Raw genomic sequence first — 21,653 nt, forward strand, 5'->3', positions numbered from 1 at the left:
AGGGTGGGGCCCCGCAGGCACTGGGGCTGGGATCGCACTGGCCCCGGCGGGCTGCCCCGGAGCCGGCGGTCCGCTCGCTGGGCTTCTTCGCCCCTCTCCCCCTCCGCCGCCGCGGGGCCGGTTCCATTCAACAGGTAGCCCCTCTTTCCTGGGGCGCCCGCCCTAGCAGGCTACGTCTTTTAGTGCCCGTCCCCCGCCCCGCAGTCGGTTTCCTTTCCTCCTTTCCCCCGCCTCTCTCAGGTTGCTGCCCCTCAATTTCTCTTTTAGAATCGCTCAGGGAGACTTGTGTGTTCTCCGCCCACGTTCCAGGGATGAGTGGCCTTGCTCTGTGCGGTGCCTTCCTCCTCCCATGTGTAGGACAAGAGGAGGGAACTGGTGGCGATTGAGGGGAGGGGGTGCCCCCAGGAAGCAGCGAGGACAGGGGTGCCTCACCAGCGAAGGGTCCCCTTAAGCACCCCTTCTCCACCCCTCTTGCTGGTGAGCCGTGTTTTCACAATTCACCTCGATTCCGTTTCGGTTTCTGGAGCTGTTATTTGCTGGGCTATGTGAGTCCCACCCACCCCCTCGCTCGGTCGCTTTGGGTGGAGTCCGCGCAGGATGTGAACAGAAGAGAGCAAACTGAATTAATGGACCCCGCACGGGAGCCACCGCTCCCTCTTCGGGTCCCTCCTCCTTGTCCTGTGTCTAATGTATAGCCGCTGGGTACTTTGTGAGTACCAGTCTCTTTGATCTTTGACCCGAAGTCCGATTTCTTTCTCTTTTTGCCCCCCCCCCCAAAAAAAAAAAAACTTCGGGGATGTTTTTTTAAACTAAAAGACAAGATTTACGTGTACATAAAATCTTGCTTATTTCTTGCACCTTTTACTGAAAATAAGAACTGCTTGCCAAAATGGTATTGTTTGCAAGCCGTTGCCATTAAATTAACTCTTTGGTCAAAAGCAAGTTATTGTTTGAGGTATAACCGAGGACGAAACCTTGTGTGAGTAAAATCCCCGCCCCCACGTGTCTTCTGGAAAGGATATACAATTGAGACTGGGAAGCGTTAAATTCTTTTTCCTTTCTCTACAATAGTTAACTTGTTTTTACCTGACCGTTAAGATAATTTAAATGTGCAGATGTTTTCCACGCCGTGCTACAGACTTGTAGTTTCCAAAAGCCCTGAAAACAACCTGCTCTGGGCCGTTTAGCCCTGTGCCCCCAACGCTGGCGCTTGTTTTGCATCTTCACTTGACTTCACTTGCTCTTGCAACTACTTAGTGAGAACATTACTCTCGTTTTACAAAACCAGGAAACTGAAGCTCTCAGGTTAAACAGATTAACGGGGGGTCATAAAACTATACCACTGAAAGCCGGGTTGTTTTGGTTTTTGGGGTTTTTTGGTGTGGTGGTGGTGTTGTTTTACTAAATCCTGGGTGCTCTATTACGTGGTGCTTAAGACACTTTAAGATGCCTTGTGTAAGTGAACTGGGTTCCCAGAGCTCATAGCTTTACCTTACCGTGGCCAGTTAGCGAGCACCTGTGCGTGCTCATTCTGCGTGTTAGCGGAAATCACATGCCCTGAAATGTAAAGCTGCCTTCGCTTATGCGGTGCTGGGACTCAGCAGCAGACTTCACAATGGGAAGTGAAGAATACCATGTCCAATTGAAATCACAAAGGAAAATTGAGTATGCAAGCTGTTAAGCTGGAATTTCTAGAAACCTCTCCATGAGAGTAATAGCCACATAGAAATCTATTGTTGGACCTCAATATTAACCTTTGAACGTAATGATTCAGAGGAGTTCTCAAGTGATAGAAACTGCTAGCGTCAAATCGGAGGAGTAATGATTGCCTTAAATTTTGTAAACATTCAGGCTACAAGTAAAATGAGGTTGGATTGAAAATTAGGATACTCAAAAGTGAAGGCAAATTGTCTTTTTTATTTCAGTTATCTGTTTGGGAGGAAAGGTTGCAGAGAAGGAGACCATTTGGGGGTCACTAAATCATGTAAAAAAGAACGGACAGCATATTGAGAGTGAAGAAGGAAGAGTCTAGGATAACTGGCATTTCTAATCCGGTAGGCAGCAAGGACTTTATAGTCATGGAACACAGTGAAATTTATGGGAGGAGGGATATTTAGGGAGGGAATAAACATGTCTGTACCATCACAATGTAAGAATACAGTAGCTTAAACAATTTCATCACTCAACAAGTGAGAGCTGGAGATACAAAAATGAATACGATTTGATTCCCACCCTCAAAGCACTGAGAGTCTAATGGAGCATTTTAGAGTGATTGGGTCTTGCTGTTACAGAAGTATGAAAAGAGTATGTGCTGCTACATACTGCTTGCTGTTTCCAGGAGCATGCTTCTGCCTTAGGGCTGTTTGTACTTTTTCTGGAACATTCTTCTTTCATTATCTGCTTGGGTTGCATGGTCACCTCCTTCAGGTCTTTGTTCAGATATTATCTTCTCAATGAGGACCTGTCTGGCTACCCTGTTTCTAACTGCAAAGCCTGTTACCTACCCCCACACCCTCCACCTCAGCCTCCCACATCCTGACCGCCGCCCCCCCCACAACACGCACCCTGTTTACTTTTTTCCATAGTGTGTATCACCATCCAAAATACAGTGTATTTTACGTATTGATTGTTTATTATCTCTCTCCCTTCTTGAGTGTAAACTCTGGGAGGGCAGGGTTAGAGGAGTTGTCTTGTTTTCTGCTTTACACTTAGTCTCCTAGTGATGGGAGGTTATTATTAAATCACTGTTTATTTGGATATTCTATATTGTATTCTTTTAATGAATGGGTTCAGAAGTATGCTGTGGGAGCACCGAGTTGATATTAAAGTATTGTTGGAAGATTTACACGAATTGTGTCAAAACTAGAATTGCTAGCCAAAATATACATGGCCACTTAAGAGTAATTCATGAAGCAGGCCAGCCAGCTGGGGATACAGTGACCCCCTCACTTATGATGGAATGATATGGACTCTGTTGCTCAGAATCAGATATTTCGCAGGATCAGTGCTGAGGTATTAATCTAGCATGTGTTGCTCAATAAATACTTGTTAAATGAATGAGTTTGAAGACTGAATAATACCTGGTGTTAATCATCTTAACTATGCCTTACATCACTGCTACTCAAAGTGGGTCCGCAGATGGCGGTGCTGGTCTATGGCAAGGAGATCAAGGAATTGAAATGGAAGATTTGGAAACTTGAGGGATGCTTGGGTGGCTCAGTTGGTTAAGCGTCCGACTCTTGGTTTTGGCTCAGGTCGTGATCTCACGGTCTGTGAGTTTGAGCCCCACATCCGGCTTCATGCTGACAGTGTGGAGCCTGATTGGGATTCACTCTCTCTCTGCACTCCCCGCCCGCCCCCCCTCTGTCTCTTAAAAAAGGATTTAGAAACTAGCAATTTGACATCTTCATGGTAGTTTTTAATTATATTTTGTTAAAGTGTTAACTTTGAGCAAAATGGGGAAAGAAACCAGTTCTTCACTACAGATAGTTGAGAAGCACTAATTTGTCATAGATCGTTGTGGGATTTCTTTCAGTTGCTTATGTGTTTATATTTAAGCTCCCTCTGAGAACAGTGGTTTTTTTTTTTTCCCCCTACAGTCATCCTTGTAGGATGAGATTATACCGGAGAGAAGAATATTTGAGAGGTTTCTCACCTTTCCTAATAGAACATCAACTGTCTTAGCTGCTTATCTGATATCTAAAGCATGCGGATTTTCCCTCAGTGGGCAAGATCACATCTCACTTTGTCTTCAAATAGTGCAATCATTTATGGATTCAGAAAGTTAAATTTTTATCCAGGTCTTTAAAAAGTTGTTTTTTTTTTTTTAATTTTTTTTTTTTTTTTTTTTCAGCGTTTATTTTTGGGACAGAGAGAGACAGAGCATGAACGGGGGAGGGGCAGAGAGAGAGGGAGACACACAGAATCAGAAACAGGCTCCAGGCTCTGAGCCATCAGCCCAGAGCCCGACGCGGGGCTCAAACTCACGGACCGCGAGATCGTGACCTGGCTGAAGGCGGACGCTTAACCGACTGCGCCACCCAGGCGCCCCTAAAAAGTTTTTAAAAAGAGTATAATATTTATACCATGAAATCCATCCATTGTACACATACAGTCCAGTGAATTCTTAGCAGTTTTATACCACGTTGTACAACCATCACTACAATTAAATTTCATAGCATTTCCATCACCCAACAAAGATCCTTTGTGTCCATTGACAGTCGCTCCATGTTCTCGTTCCAGCCTCAGGCAACCTGTAATCTATAGTAAAGATTTGTCTTTTCTGGACACTTCATGGAAACGGAATCATACAAAGTGTGATGTTTGGTATGTGGCTTCTTTCGCTCAGCAGAGCCTCTTTGAGGTTCATCCCGTTGCGGCACGTGTCAGCACTTTGTTCCTTTCACTGCCAAATAGCATCACATCGTATGGATACCACCATTGTGTATCCGTTCACTAGTTAAAGGACATTTGAGTTGTTTCTACTTTTTGGCTATTATCAGTAACGCCGTTGTGAACGTTTACAGGTAACTCTTCATGTGCTCATACATTTTCATTCCAAAGAGTGGAATTTCTGGGTAATAGAAGTTTACCTATACTTTGTGAAGGAAGCTGCTGTATTGTCCAGACTGACTGTACAGCTTTACATTTCTACCCGCGGTGTATCAGAGTTACTGTTTCCCCACATTGATGGCATTTGTTATTGCCTGTCTTTTCTATGATAGCCATTCTAGTAGACGGATAGCATACTTCACTGTGGTTAGTTTGCCTTTTGTGAACCATGAGAGAGGGACCTGAGCCAAAATCAAAAGTCAACTGACTGAGCCACCCAGGCATCCCTACCTATTGAGTTTATGACTGTTCTTTGTGTATTCTGGATATAGGTTCTTTTTTTTTTTTTTTTTAATTTTTTTTAACGTTTATTTATTTTTGAGACAGAGAGAGACAGAGCATGAACGGGGGAGGGTCAGAGAGAGGGAGACACAGAATCTGAAACAGGCTCCAGGCTCCGAGCTGTCAGCACAGAGCCCGACGCGGGGCTTGAACTCACGGACCGTGAGATCATGACCTGAGCCGAAGTCAGCCGCTCAACCGACTGAGCCACCCAGGCGCCCCTGGATATAGGTTCTTTATCAGACGTGTGATTTGCAAATATTTCCTCCCAGTCTGTTGCCTAATTTTTAAAAGCAAGGTTCTGTTTGAATTTAACATCCTTGTCCACTGACTATTAACATTTGAGCAGGAGTTGAGAGCTACCCCCTTTCTTTCTGATAACGACCATGCTTAGGTTAAGTCACTATTAGCGTATTATGTGAGCACTGTTCAAATAAAGAAACTGCCACACTAGAACTTCCCTGAGGTAATTGACATTGTTAAATGTAGACTATGAGTCCTAAAAGAGAACTTCATGTAAGGGGTAGTCCAGCAAGACTTAGAAACTAAGTGCAGAACAAGGACAAGGATAATGGCAATGTCTATTCCTACTTGTACCGTCTCTTGTATAGAATCCGCAAAGAGTGGGTCTGTGAATGACATCATAGGAAAATATTATGGGTTTCCACCTTTGAGGTAAAATAAATAAATGGATGGAAACAGTTTGATTAAGTAAAATAGTGGAGTGATTCTTGGCAAATGTCAATAATTTTATGTAGGAGTGTCATACATTATAATAAGGAAGATGCATACCTTTCGTCGATTGGAGAGAGGCCATCAAATATAATGGACTTTACACCTGGTCTTTAAGGACATGTGTGATTGCATAGAATAAAACTCTCATCTAAGACTTTTTTTTGAAATTCATTGAACTGTCTTTTGCAGTTGGTTTGGTAGGAAATCAAACACTTGCTACCCTTTGCATTCCTGCTTCCACCCCTCACCCAGAACAGTATAGTATGCTTGAGAATTATGGTTTTAATTTCTTTTGCTGGTGACAGAATGTTTCACCAAAGAATCCTTTCGATGGTCATTTCCCCCCCACAGATTTTTAAAAATTGAGATAAATATCACATAACATAAAATTTCCCATTGTAGGGGCACCTGGGTAGCTCAGTTGGTTCAGCGTTCAACTTTGGCTCAGGTCATGATCTCGCGGTTTGTGAGTTCGAGCCCTGCGTTGGGCTCTGTGCTGACATCTCAGAGCCCGGAGCCTGCTTCAGATTCTGTGTCTCCCTCTCTCTCTGCCCCTCCCCCACTCACGCTCTGTCTGTCTCTCAAAATAAATAAGCATTAAAAAAAATTAAGAAATGGGGCACCTGGGTGGCTCAGTCAGTTAAGCGTCCGACTTCGGCTCAGGTCATGATCTCAGTCCATGAGTTTGAGCCCTGCTGACAGCTCATAGCCTGGAGCCTGCTTCGGATTCTGTGTCTCCCTCTCTCTCTGCCCCTCCCCTGCTCATGCTGTGTCTCTGTCTCAAAGATAAATAAAACATTTTTAAAATTAAAAAAAAAAAATTCCCACTGTAAAGTTGTACAGTTTGGTGGTTCTAGTATATTCACAGTGTTCTGCAACCATCACCACAATCTCATTTCAGAATATTTCAAACCCCATATCTGATGTCAGTCACTCCCAATTCCCTCCTTACCCAGCCCCTGTCAACCACAAATCTGCTTTCTGTCTCTATGGATTTATCCATTCTGGACATTTTGTGTAAATGATCAGGTGATTTTTTTGTATCTGGCATCTTTCATTTCACATGATGTTTTTGAGGTTCATGCTGTAGCTTGTAGCAGCAGTCTTCATTCCTCTTTGTGATCAAATCCTATTTCATTGAAAGGATGCACCACATTTTGTTTATCCATTCTGCAGTTGATGGACACCTTGGGTATTTCCAGTTTGGGCTGTCGTGCATAATGTTGTTGCTGCGAACATTCATGTACAGGTCTTTTTGTGGGAGCATGTTTTCAGTTCTTGGACTGTACCTAGAATTTTGAAATTGCTGGGTTATGTATGGTAACTCTATGTTTAACTTTTGAGGGACTGCCAAACTGTTTTCCACAGTGACTGCATCATTTTACATTCCTACCAGCACTGCATGAAGGTTCCAAAATTTCCATGTCCTTGCCAACAGCGTTATTTTTTTTTTCTCTTTTTAGAAATTATACCCATCCTAGTGGGTGTGAGGTGGTATCGTATTGTGCTTTTGATTTGTATTTCCCTAATGACTAATGATACGATATTTATTGGCTTATTGACCAGTTTTATATCTTTTTTGGGAAAATGTCCAAATCCTTTTCCCATTTTTAAATTGAGCTATTTGTCTTTTTATTGTATGGCTGTAAGAATCAGTCATTTAGCTTTTGTGGTCTCAGAAAGAGCTTGGGATCCTTACTGGTGAATTTGGACTTAGTAACACAGATCCATCCTTGGCTCAGCTGCTATTTTTAAGAACAATAATTGGGCAAACAGTGATTTTCATGTCTGATTGGTGGAGGATTTTCTTTTTCGTGAAAAATGTTTTGAAAAGTATTTAATAGGCTGCTATCATTTTGTCATGGCTGTTTGACTAATCTCAGCACTACTTCATTGTTTTTTAAAAAATATTTGTAAGTATATTTATTTTGAGAGAGACAGTGCAAGGGCGGGGAAGATGCAGAGAGACAGGGGGGCGGATAGAGGATCTGAAGCTGGCCCTGTGCTGAGAGCAGAGAGCAGGCTTGAACTCACAAACCACGAGGTCAGGACCTGAGCAGAAGTCAGATGCTTAACTGACTGAGCTACCCAAGCGCCCCCATTGTCTCTTTTTATTTTTTATTTTTTTAAATTTACTTTTAATGTTTATTTGAGACAGATGGGGACACACACACACACACACACACACACACACACACATAGTGTGAGTTGGGGAGGGGCAGAGAGAGAGGAAGACACAGAATCTGAAGCAGGCTCCACGCTCTGAGCTGTCAGCATAGAGTCCAACACAGGGCTCAAACTCATGAACCACAAGATCATGACCTTAGCTGAAGTTGGACGCTTAACCGACTGAACCACCCAGATGCCCCCCCATTGTCTGTTTTTTAAAAGATTTAAATTATTTCACCTTGTTACACTTGAGATTGTTTGCTTTCCTTCAATTCTAAAGAATATTTATTTTTCTTCTTACAGATTAGCAAGACATCTACAAAAAGAGGCCCAAGCTCAACACAATAATTCCGAATTCACAGAAGAACAAAAGGTACTGTAAAATAAACTCTACATGTATCAGATTCCAAATGGGAAGGATTCTGTCTTTCACATCCATTAAGCAAAAACAAACAAGAGAAACTGTTACACTCAAGTACAACGAATGACACTGATTATGCTTTGGGGAACATGAAGGGATCACTGAGAGATAACGCTTGATTTACTACTCTGTGACTTTCTCACTTGATGAATTTCTCCACTTAGCCATTTAGACTTTAGCTTTGGTGGAGACCCGCTACACTCCGGTTGCAGAGGGGTAGGTAGATTCCAGAGACTCAGTTTTGATTGTGAGTAATTACATCCAACTTCAGTACTTAATGAACTCTGAATTTTCTTAACTCCCTCTTCCCTCCTCTCAAAACAAACATACCCAAAAAACAAGCCTCCCCCAGAAGCCACCACTGAAAAAAATTAGTTCAAGTCAAGAATTTGGCATAAAAATACACGAGCCAAGTAACTGCATATGGTTACAAAATGTTTCAATGGTGCTCTTTCTCCTTGAATTAAAATTTTAATGTGTCAAGTTGATTTCCTGGATTGTTAGAGATTAAAAAAAACAAAACAAAACAAAACAGGATACTTTAAGAAACTTTGCTTTAAAGAGTGAGAAGAAAGGGAAGAAACAATTCCCATTTTTTCCTGGCTCAGAGTGTCTAGTGTTAAAGTCAAATTTTAATCTTGTAGATAATGAAAAAAATTACTGCGTCAGATTTTCCCTCCTATCTTAAGATGTTGTAAAAACTATAGTGACTTAATTTGTTTTTATTAATCTTTTTTTTTTTTTTTTTTTTTTTTTTTAGTACAAGGGGTGGGAGTGGTTTTTTCACGTGTTTTAAGTAAGCCTGAACAAATTTATCTTTGTTCTTTTGCCTGTATTCTTTTGACTCTTGTTTGTAGGAGTTTGGATGGGAAAAAACCCAAAAGATGAGGGTTAGCTATGTTTCTTGCACAAGTTTGTATATTTGCATTTTTAAAATATTTAGGAGCTACATTATCTGATGTACTCTTTCTATTTATCTAAAAAAGAAAACACAATACTACAATATACAGATGTGTTTTTTCTTTATTCCTTTACGGTTGTTAATGTACACAGTAGATGTAGGAAATTTAAGATTTGAGCCCAGCAGAATAATTACCAGGGAGGAAACGATGGGTTTGCTTGAGGAAAGGAACAAACACGATTCATAGGCTTTACCACCTCTGTAAGATTTGTGAACTCTGGGAATGATTAGGAAGTGATTGGCTGGCATGACAAAATTGAGAGGCAAAACACCTTAACTTTGAAACACAATCTCCAATGTCTGAGTGTGTGAATTAACAGCTGACCAAGCGTGTTATGAATAGGGAAACAAATAAAAGCTGAGGGAAATTTTTGGAAGTTGAATGATTCCTACACTGTAATCACCTGTTTGCCTTGAGTTACTTACATGCTTTATCTCCAACATCTGTTGCTCAGATTTAGGACCGCAAATGTAAAGTGAGTTGACCTAAAAGCAAAAATTTTTTCAAATGCCATCAAGAAGTGAGCTTTGTTACACAACAATAATTAGACTAATGAAAAACAATAAACTTTTTCTTAATTTTCTTTAAGGCTGAAGCTGATGTGTGATTATGCTCTTTATTCTTTAATTCATAGCTGTTCCTTAGTAGCCACCAATGCTGTCTTTTTTCAGTTTACACAGACCCACAGATCTTCTGCTCCATGAGGCCTGGGAGGCAGCATGACCTTGAGGAAAAGCCTGAGGCCTTGAGTTGGAAGGCTTTGGTCTTGAATCCCAGCCCTGTCCCTGGGCCTTAACTTCCTTAAGTATGAAATGAGGGATTAGATAACCCTAAATGATCTTAAAAGATATCCCTAAATCTTCTAATGCCTTCTGCCTTTGAAGTTTTCTGTACCTCCTCCTTTTCTGGAGGCCTGTTTTCTGAGGTATTTGTTATTTATAATACCTGCCTAGGAGGCATTTGTGGCTGCCAGTTGTGACTCCAGAGAGAGCTTGTTCCTGCCTGCCTGTTCCTTGGGCTTGGAGAAGGACCCCCCAAGTCACTCTGTACTACATTAGGAACATAAGGCAAGTCGTATGCATTTACAAATTTAATTTTCTTTAAAAATACAGGCGAAACACTCACAGCCAACCAAAAAAACTCATAGTGACATATACGTCGTCTTATTTTTGAATGTCACAAAAGAAAAAAGTTAGAAGCTCCAAGTTAATGATTAGGAAACCAAGATTTTCCAGACGTGATCTGGGGAACACTGGCTCTAAAAAATTAATAGATGTTATTTGAACAGAGAGTTTGTGACTTGTCAAGGCTTTTCATATGCTAATGTGTATGTTGAATTTTTAAAGGCTTTGGGTAGTGGAGTGTTTCTTAAATGTGTTTGCTTTTCGAAGGCCCCCTCCTCCCTTTATAGAACACTTAATTGGGTCTAGTGTTCCGAAGAACACAATATGGGAGATTTCGAAACCAACCGTTAGGTCTGCAAAAATAATTGAATGCCAGACCTGGCACTTAAGCCAAAGGAGAAGAAACTCAATTGTGTTTGCCTCAAAAGAGAAAAATGCAGAATATATACCTCAGTTACTCTGAGCAAAATTGTTCTTTGTATTTTCTGTTTGGAATTGTATCTTTTATGCTTAGAATCAAATCTTAGAATTATACTTAACCATTCAGTAGTTTGTGGGACTTTGAAAGATTTTTTTTTTTTTTTTTTTTTTTTTTAAAACGTTTATTTATTTTTGGGACAGAGAGAGACAGAGCATGAACGGGGGAGGGGCAGAGAGAGAGGGAGACACAGAATCGGAAACAGGCTCCAGGCTCTGAGCCATCAGCCCAGAGCCCGACGCGGGGCTCGAACTCACGGACCGCGAGATCGTGACCTGGCTGAAGTCGGACGCCTAACCGACTGCGCCACCCAGGCGCCCCTGAAAGATTTTTTTAAAAAGCAACATTTCTTTATGAAGCTTTTTACTGTCTCACAATAAGCTTTGAAAAATATTTGATGAATAAATGCTTTGTTGGATCTTAGGTTATTGATATTTATTCGTATACAAGTATTTAAGATCAGAGAGAAATCCTAATTTTTGAGAAAAATATCTTCACGATATTTATTTCTTTTAAGTTTATTCATTTTGAGAGAGAGAGAGAGAGAGAGAACGAGTGCAGGAGGGGCATAGAGAGAAGGGGACACGGAATCCGAAGCAGGCTCCGTGCTGTCAGCACAGAGCCTGATGCGGGGCTCAAACTCACGAACCGTGAGATCATGACCTGAGCCTATGTCAGACGTTTAACTGACTGAGCCACCCAGGCAGGCGCCCCCACAATATTTATTTTAAATCTAAACTCTAAAGCAGAACTACTGATCTCTCTAAACTTTATTCATTGGTGATCTAAAAAATATCTTCCTATGGATTTGCTATTATATTCTCATAGATTTCTGGTAGAAAATAAGGTTTATGATTCTCATTTGATCCTCCCTCGTGATTAGTTGACTTAGCTTTCATTTCAATTCTCAATAGTTTTGTCATTATAACAACTGAGTTTAGTAGCCAAAAAATAGCTGCCAAGAGCTTTCATTCCATTAAATTCCCTACTTTGGTGTAGTAGGTTTTCTCATGTAAGTTTCTGGACAGAATAGAACATCCTGTCTCATGATGCTTAGAAAGTTTTTCCCTGTTTTGAATCAAATTTGGTAGTAATGAGAATTCCAGCACTATACGCTTGTTTTATAGGTTCCCCCTTTCCACTGACTTTCCTGCTTTCCCCTACTCCCCCCGCCGCCCCCCGCAGCCAGAGAGTAGATGACGGCTGTTTAAATAAAAAAAAGTACGTCTGGAGTGAGACTCTGTTACTTTATGTGTATTTTGTAAACTTTTTTTCCTTATATAAATTATGTTTTAGCAAAATTAAAATGTAGCCCTTTGTTTTTAGTCCGTCTTTTCCTTAACTGCTCTTTTAGAGTTATTAATTTCCCTACCAATGACAAAATAAAATAGCCAATATTTTGAAAATGAGAACATTTTCCATGGCTATACCCTATTAGGCATGAGCAGTTCATTTGAATGAGATGCTAATAATTTAAATCTTTCTAAAATTAGTCTTCATTTACCTTCAGGGCTTAGTCTTAACGTACTTGAGTTGATAGTACTTCTGCTTGGACACAAGCGACCTTGTGCCACTTAATCATTCTTCCTAACGGTTTGTTTCTAAGAAAGGTGGAACAGTTACAGTAGCGAGAACTTGATTTTGACATCAGTAAATGCTACATGTTTTAACAGTCATTGCTGCAGCTGAAAATGATAGTGTTTCGCTCCCTTTTTAATACTGATGTTGGGTGTGGTCCCTTAAAGTAGTTATGAATAATGCTCATTGGTATTTTGCCACAGTTCAGTAGGTTCTGTGTACAGAGCGGCCGGTTCTGCTTAACTTGAAGAAATGCTTAAATTTAAAATCGGTTATTAGTGGGATTGTAGTTGTTAAAGAGCATTTTACCTTAAATGTTAACCGCCTCGATTCAAATGGATTTTATAGTAGAGAAAGAAGGGGAGTTAGCCACTATTTTTAAAGACTTCCTCATTGATACATCTCACAACAAAACCCTTTTTAAAAAGCATTTTTTAAAGAACCTAAAGCATATGGCCAAATGGTATTAAAATAAGTATATTGCTTTGTTGGATATATTACTGTTGTACGTGTAGAATACTTCGATGTCTAGGGCAAGTTACTGAACCTCTCTTCAGTCTTCACGTCTACAGAAGTTAACACAATCTTAACTCTGGGTTAGAGTAAGATCACATGAATTAATGCTTGTACCTCACTTAGGAGAGCCTGAGTATTTAATGGCCGTTAGCCATTACTATCCAACTACACACACCCACACACATTTTAAATCACCTGCTAGTTTTGTCAGAGTTGAATGGTATATTTGAACCCTTATTTGGGATGTTATATTTTATGTAGAAAAGACTCTTGCTGTTTCATATGCAATAGCTGTTTGAGAGAACGGATAAATCTATGAGTTACCTCGAGTCCTTTTGCAGTTACTATATTTACTTTGAATGTAAAATTTCAGAAGAAAATTGGGTATTTTCTAAACTGAGATAGTGGGATTAAAAGGAAGTTTTAAAGATCATGGAGACAGTTAAGTAGCGTTTTGTTCCTTGGCCAAGGGTCCTGTCTCATTCAGTAGCAGGTCGAGTCTGTGTACCAGCTGTTTATCGTTGGTAAGATAATTGCGTAGTGCCCACTCGCCTAAGTGCCAGGGGCCAGCACAATACTCATTACACCTTTTTGCTCCTCATTTATCTTGTAAAGAAAGTGGCCAAAGAGAAAACCACAAAAGCCAATTTGCTAAACTTTTGCAGGTGATCAGTACATGTAGAAGATACATCATTTTTTTCCAAGCAGTGTTTCGTTCTGAAGGCAGTGCACATGTTGTATGTAAATACTTAACTTTCATGGTCTGGGTTTATTTCTAATAAAAACAGAAGAAATGCCTTTTTTTGCAAGGACTTAAAAATGTTGATGGGTGTACTTCAGCCGTCTACTCTTGTAGGTGTTTCTTCTGTGGGTTTCCTCATTGTCATTTCTACCCTCGTCATTCACGTTCTTGTTCTGATTACCGTTTGCCTGGACAGCTGAGGTAACCCGACTGCTCTTACCTTTGGTCTTTTCCCTTTTCTACCCTAGCCTATGGGGACTGTTCTCACAACAGTCTTCTTAAAAGGGCAAATCTGATGGTCATTCTTCTGTTCAAAAGCTTCCGTGCAATTGAAGGTCCTTCTGAATGACCACCCTAGGACACACACATTTTCAAACCTATATCCCTCTGCTTTCAGTTTGAGACTTTGGACAACTGAATTGTGACAGTTTTCTCAACTCTTCAGTTTTCAAAACCTTCCCAAGTCACTAGGGTTTGATTTCTAACACAGATTCTTGCACTGTTTCTTCAGAACATACGTAATGGCTTACTTTGCTGTGCGTATAAGAGTTAAGTGTTTTTTCTTAATATTACAGTGATTTTGTAGTATCTCCTCTCACATAATAGAATTTGAGCTTTTGAAAAGCAAGGACTGTAGCCTATCATTTACGTCTGTCTTATAGCTCATCTAAAACAGACCTGAATGCAAAATTAGCCACCACATATCACAACTATTGATTTTGCTTGGTATTATCTATATATTTAATTAGACAAGTCAAGATTGGACTTAAGTCAAAATTAAATGATCCCATTTTGCTATTTTTCAGGTATTTCTAGTTTTAAATCTTTTCAGGACTTTCAGGCTTAATAGAGAAGAAGGAAGGAAAAGCTGGGGAGGGAAGAAGTTGGAATTCTTTTCATTGCCCTTTAAATAAATCTTAAAGCTTTCAACAAAGCCAATTGGATTTTAAATTGGTCAGAGTACAATTAGGTGTGGAGAGAATATATATTCCCCTTCTCTCTCTCGTCCTAGCCCTTTGCCTCTTGTTTCTCTTCTCTAAAATCTGCAAGACACCAAAAAGAAATAGAATTTAACTTTAAAAAAATTATAGATCGTTTACGAACAAACATTAACTCCATGATTTTGACAACTAACAGTTACAGTGTATTTGGTATTTATAGCTTTTTCTTTCTCCTACAGAAAACCATAGGCAAAATCGCAACATGCTTGGAATTACGAAGTGCAGCTTTACAGGTAAACAGCGTTTTTTTTTCTTCCTAACGTAAGAGAAAATTATTCTGAACTGTTCTAATAAACATAGGGGTTAATGCTAAAAGCGGTATTGTGTCAGAAGAGATTTATAGCAATAGGAATTCATGGGTTAAAGTCCTATTCAAAGATTTAGTTCATATTTAATAAGTTACAGAGAAAAGATATAACTTCCACTTTTTGCAATTTTTACCCTGAATGTTCCAAAATATAAAACCCAATAAAAAACCCGTTTGGGGCTTTTCATTTTCTACTTTGAAAGCAAGAAATGGATTCATTTATTTTGGCTACTTTTTGAATATTTAGTTCTTGCCACTTAAAAAACATAGGGTGTAGTGAAACTTTTGTAATAAAAAGATGTAATATGTGTGTTTTAAATTCAGTCCACACAGTCTCAAGAAGAATTTAAACTGGAGGACCTGAAGAAGCTAGAACCAAGTAAGTTTTACTTTATTTTTTTGGTGGTACTCCTTTAGAAAGATATTTAACCTCTTAGAGATACAAAGATTATTTAGCATAAGGGCATCTGGGTGGCTCAGTCAGTTGAGCATCTGACTCTTGATTTTGGCCCAGGTTGTGATCCCAGGGTCGTGGGATGGAGCTGCACATTCGGTGTGAAGTCTGCTTAAGATATTCTCTCTCTCTCTCTCTCTCTCTCTCTCTCCCCCCCTCTCTCTCTCTCTCTCTCTCTCCCCCCCTCTCTCTCTCTCTCTCTCCCCCCCTCTCTCTCTCCCCCCCCTGTCTCTCTGTCTCTCTCTCTCTCTCTCTCTTTCTCTCCCTCCCTCCCTCCCAAAAATAAAAATAAAAAATAAGGATTATTTGGCATAGATACTTATTCATTTCTGTTAGTATCTAGTCATGTGTGACTTTTTTGTGCTTTTATACGTCCTAAAATGTTATAGAAATGCTTAAATTTAAAATAAGTTATTAGTAGGATCGTAGTTGTTAAACATTTTACCTTAAATGTTAACTGCCTCAATTCAAATGGATTTTATAGTAGAGAAAGAAAAGGAGAGAACTAATTTTTTAAAGATTTACTCATTGATACATCCCACTTAGTTACTACAAAGTCCTTTTTAAAAAACATTTTTAAAAGAACCTAAAGCATATGGCCAAATGGTATTAAAATAATTATATTGGTTTGTTGGATATATGACTGTTGTATGTATAGAATATATTGATGTCTAGGGCAAGTTACTTAACCTCTCTTCAGTTTTCACATCTATAAAATGATTGTATCTAACTCGGGGTTATATTGAGGACTACCCCTAAATATTATAGGAATTATTATTCTGTTCACCATTATAGAATATGAAAAATTATTTGATTCGAGGTTGTACCTCATCCATATGTTTTAGCCTTTGTTTTGTTTTAACCACTTCAATAAGACTATACCTACTTTGGTAAGCATTGACAGTAGAGTTTCCTGAAGAGGAAAAAGTTACAGCCATTGAGGCCCATTTATACTACCTGTCTTTGAAGACTACACTGAAATCAGTCCAGCTGTTTGCTGTGCTTTACGAAGTATTTCCTTGTTCCCATTTTCCTTTCCCTTCTTGAAAGCTTTTTTGAAGTAAACAGTTGCTTCAAATGTTTTGGTGGTTGGGATGTGCCAAATAAGGTTTTCTTATTGGTTCAAATGGATGTTCACTTAGAGCAAATGTCTGTAATGCAGGCAAAGACACAATGATTGAGAATCACCACGGTCCACCTTAGAACATTTCCATCGCCCCAGAAAGAAACCCCATCCCCGTTAGCACACATCTGCTTCCCCGCTCCTCAATTCCTGATCCTAGGCAACCATTAATCTACTTTCTGTTTTTGTGAATTTGCGTGTTCTGGACATTTTGCATAAATGCAATCATACCACATATGGTTATATATTAGATTTTTTTAAAAAAAAAATTTTTTTTTTTCAACGTTTATTTTTTTGGGGACAGAGAGAGACAGAGCATGAACGGGGGAGGGGCAGAGAGAGAGGGAGACACAGAATCGGAAACAGGCTCCAGGTTCTGAGCCATCAGCCCAGAGCCCGACGCGGGGCTCGAACTCACGGACCGCGAGATCGTGACCTGGCTGAAGTCGGACGCTTAACCGACTGCGCCACCCAGGCGCCCCTATATATTAGATTATTTTAAGAAAAGCACATTGATAGCTTTTTAAAAAGATGACAATGGGGGGGGTGCCTGGGTGGCTCAGTCGGCTGAGTGTCCGACTTGAGCTCAGGTCATGATCTCATGGTTCATGGGTTTTAGCCCTGCATCGACCTCTCTGCTGACTGTGTGGAGCCTGCTTCAGATTCTCTGTCTCCCAGTCTTTCCCTCTCTGTCCCTCCTCTGTGTGTGTTCTCTCTCTCTCTCTCTCTCGAAATAAACATATAAAAAATTACAACTGCAGTTATGATGTCTGTGTTATGTAATGGTTCTAAAGAAGATTATAATGTTCAGTTTTTTTCATGACAAAAATTATTAGGATTTTGACTTTCTATTTAGTCACTGTTTTTCATTAGTTTTTGTTTGTTTTTCGATTTGTTTCCAAATAAAATTTTAGAATCTTACAAATTTCTCCTATTGCCTTATAGGATCTTTTGTTGGTATTAATAGTTACCGTTTTTTAGAGTATCAGCTATGGACCAAACACTCAACTCCACTCAGCTGTGTTTTGCTAACACTTGCCCATGACTTCACAGTTTGTACATGTCAGAACTGGGTTTTGACCAGGTTTCTAAGTGACCCCAGAGCCTGTGTCCCTTCCACCATATTGAGTTGTTAATATCTGTAATGGTGCGGTATTGACATCAACCCTAAATATTATGGTTTTCCAGTTCAGGCGACCCATGTGTTAGTAGAAGATTGGACTAAACCCTGCATTAATCCTCTGTTTGTTGCTTTTGTGTCTGTTTGCTTGTTTTTATTTTTTTAAGATTAGGGGTGGGGATGGGAAGCAAAGATAGTACTATTGGGATTTATTTTGCTATACTTTGAATTTATATAGTGCATTTGGACCTTCTTGGTACTTAATTATCTTTTTGGGTGATTTTAATTTGCTGTTGTGTCTTCAAGGAATGTAAATGTATATGTTATATCTCGGGATATGCTCTGTAATTTTGCATTTGTCAAAGCGAGGCACTGGTTATGAGTTAGTTACTTGATCAGAATGAAACATTTTCTACAAATTGGTATTTGAGTATATTTCAGATTGAGTCAGGCTAGCTTCTGCATCTTCTAAGGCCAGAAGGAAAGAAAAATTAATACATAGAACTCAGTTTATTCTGCTAATGTATTTTTGCTTTAAAGTTTTAAAAGAGATCTAATAGTCTAGTCTGAAATTCGTACTACAACTAAGATCTTGAAAGTACTATTTGTTTCATTTTCTTTTGTTAGTCCTTGGTAATATACTACTTCTTACTGAAACCTATCCCCCTGCCTCCGTCACCTGTAAAGTCCTTCCATTGATTGATCCTTCGAGGCCCCAGATTAATCCCACCTTTCTCTGAAAGATTTTTCTCCCTAATTAAGCTCTACCTCCTGTCCTTTTATTTTTTTTTTTTAATAAGTTTATATATCTATTTTGAGAGAGACACAGTGTGAGCGGGGAAGGGGCAGAGACAAAGAGTATCCCACATAGGCTCCGCGCTGTCAGCACAGAGCCCGACGTGGGGCTTGAACCCACAAAACCATGAGATCGTGACCTGAGCTGAAACGGAGAGTCAGACACTTCACCAGCTGAGCCACCCAGGCATCCCTACCTTCTGTCTTTCATAGGAGCGTTTTTTATATCTGTTATCGCAGTCCACCCTGTATGATTCTTGCTTAATTCATTTCTCCCCTCAAGGAGATTGTGAATAACCTTTGTATTTTCCCCCACAGAGTCCACTGTAGTGCTCTGCATATCATACGGACTTGGCTCATTTTTAAGTGGAATAGGGTCGAATGTCTTCAGGGAGTCTTATCCTGTAATCTCAAACATAACTTTTCGGATGGGAAGGCAGCGCTTGTTCATTGTGTCCCTCAGAAAAATGAAGCGAATTAGGCACAAGCAGAACACGTTTTGATAACTGTGTGTCATCTTCAGAGTGTGACCTTGTGGAGGGTGGCAGGCCAGGCTGTGTGACAGTGGGCTAGGGGTGCCGGATGCTTACCAGCACGGGTGCACCGTCAGCTGCCAGCCATGATGGACTCTGTGCTCACAAGAACACCTTCCAGGAAGTTACAAACTGCTTCTCTTCTCCAAATATCCTAAAATATCAGCACTGGTGTTGGTGGAAGAAAAATCCTGCGTAAAGTCTAAAGACATCAGAATCTGTTATTCCATAGTTGGTGAAAATAGAAACCTATCCTACAATTATAGAAAATGAGAAAAGATTGGTTATTTTTCTTCTGAAATTACTCATACAAATTAAATATCTAATTGAACATTTCGTTTTCAAAGCAGTGGTATACCTAAGAGAAGAAATACTGTTCAGTGCTTGTATTATAGTATAAACACGAAATACTCTTAATAACTGATACCATTTTTGACTTCTTTATTGATTTTTTTACATATGTGGTAAGGATTCTTTTTCCCCTTTGTATAATTAAAATATCATTTCAGTGCTTTCATTTCCTTTCTTTTATTTATTTATTTATTTATTTTTTTGGAGAGAGCGAGTGCACGTGCGTGCGAGCAGGGGAAGAGGAGAGGGAGAGAGAGAATCTTAAGTAGGCTCCATACCCAACCATGGAACCTGATGCACGGCTCAGTCCCACAACCATGAGATCATGACCTGAGCCGAAATCAAGAGTCAGACACTTAACCAACTGAGCCACCCAGGCACCCCTCAGTGCTTTCATTTCTGATATGAATGATACATGGTCTTTTTTTGTCACCCACTTCCCTATTCTTAGTATTTAGCACAATACTGTGATACTGGAGTTAAATTAATAGTTTGTTCACAATGAGCAATCATACACAAGTTTAGAAAGGATGTTTTTATAATTTTAAAAATCATGCTTTTCAGTGAGACCCGAAATATTAAATACCGTGGAGAGAATAATATAATTATTATATATATATATATATAAAATTATATATTCTGTATATATAGAATAATTATAGCTGTATAATAATGTGGGCTTATACTTCTATGGGACTTAAAATTTCCCATACAATTTCATATGTACTAATTCTCTCAACAGTCTGTGACAGAAGTAGTGTTCCCATTTTAGAATTGGGGAAACTGAGATTCAGAGTAGTTCCGTGAATGACACAGTGACAGTTGACATAATTACAGGGCTAAGATCTGATTCGGATCTTGTGCCTCTTCCCTCTGGCCTACCAAACTCCAGTTATGTAGCCTGTTTTCTTCCTTGAACAAGCCGAGCGAGGGCCTGCCTCAGAGCCTTTGTGATTGCTCTAGCATGTTGGGTTTTTTTTTTTAAGATTTTATTTTTAAGTAATCTCTCTACCCCTCGTGGGGATCGAACTCACAATCCCGATATCAACAGTTGCACGCTGCACCCACTGAGCCAGCCAGACGCCCCTCTAGCCTGTTTCTTAATACCTAGAAAGCCCTTGCCCCGGGGCTACTTATGGACAGTTCCTCTTTCCAGGTTATGGCTCACATGCCTTCCAACAAGTTAGTTTTGAGAGGCCTGCCCTGTCCACCTTAGCTAAAGTCCACCCTGTACTCCGCTTACACACTCGTCCTGTCCTTTCTAACGCTAATCACAGTCTAACACTGTCTTGTTAATTTGTCGGTTTATTTACTGTCTGCTTCTCCCGACTAGAGTCTCAGATCCATAGATGAGAGCAAGAACCCTCTGTCTTGATCACTGCTATTCCTTTAGCACCTAAAACAGTGACCGGAACATTGTGGGCACTTGGTGCACGTTTGTTGAGAAGAAAAAGAGAGGAAAGATGAGGGTAAGAGCTAGAGGGAGAGAGGGAATAAGAATGAATGCGAAGGTAGACACAAGCCGCAGGCCTCTCTCTCACTGAAGGACTCGGTAGGAGTGCACAGAGAAGTCCGGTAAGCACCCCGACTGCTGTTGGAGTAAGTCAGATGATCACAGTCTGTGCCCTGGGGTCTCCTACTTTGGGATGACGATATTTATGCCATGGCTATTGTATCCGCAGACTACAGCACTCCAGAACAAGGCCGAATAACTTGAGTACGAAATCATAGGAACGTTTTGGATTGCTCAGTTATCACCATGACTTCACCTTCATACAATTGCAGGTAGTTACTGAAAACCCATAGCACCAGCTACGAAGCACTGAATTACACACTTAACGGTGCTTCTGTAAGGTACCCGTAGTTCTAGTGCCTTCCCAAATGCAGGCAGAATCATAGAATCTCTTTACGTTTACCTGCCAGAATGTAATCATCGACCACATTAGAATACAGAGGTGGTGGGCGCCATGTTACCGAGAGACTTCTTGAGGATAAATCCTCCTTTGTGTATGTGTCTGTGTATGTAAGTACATATATGTCTGCAATAAACTATTGTAAATGACGTGTGGAAATTATAACCAGTTTTATCCAGTTTTGCCAGTTTTTTTATGGAGTTGAGGGGAAATCTAATCAGGGCAAAGAACAGAATGAGCTCGTGTACCTCTAATTGGTTATCTTTAATACCGGTCTTTTAACTGAAGAACTGCAGGGAGGGAGGTCTTCTCTTTCTCGGCTGCCCCATATCTCACTGGGACCTTGTACAAAGAACTGTTTTGGAGTTTATTTTCCATGAGGGCTCTGAGACTCTGGAACTTAACTCTCCTTGGAGATCTGACAAAGTACTGGTACCT

The 21,653-nt window shown here is 40.1% G+C and overlaps 1 protein-coding gene across 2 annotated transcripts in view; it reads left to right on the forward strand.

Moving 5' to 3' along the window:
- Positions 1–21,653, forward strand: part of AIDA (axin interactor, dorsalization associated) — a 39,217-nt gene that overhangs the window by 214 nt on the left and 17,350 nt on the right. For both annotated transcript variants that reach the window (XM_045455686.1, XM_045455687.1), the window contains exons 2-4: positions 8,101–8,170; positions 14,799–14,852; positions 15,251–15,305. In XM_045455686.1, coding sequence (XP_045311642.1) covers positions 8,101–8,170; positions 14,799–14,852; positions 15,251–15,305 — 179 coding nt within the window. The remainder of the gene's footprint in view (positions 1–8,100; positions 8,171–14,798; positions 14,853–15,250; positions 15,306–21,653) is intronic.

Source organism: Leopardus geoffroyi, chromosome C3 (genome assembly GCF_018350155.1).
Source record: "Leopardus geoffroyi isolate Oge1 chromosome C3, O.geoffroyi_Oge1_pat1.0, whole genome shotgun sequence".
In the NCBI taxonomy this organism is placed as follows: Eukaryota; Metazoa; Chordata; class Mammalia; order Carnivora; family Felidae; genus Leopardus; species Leopardus geoffroyi.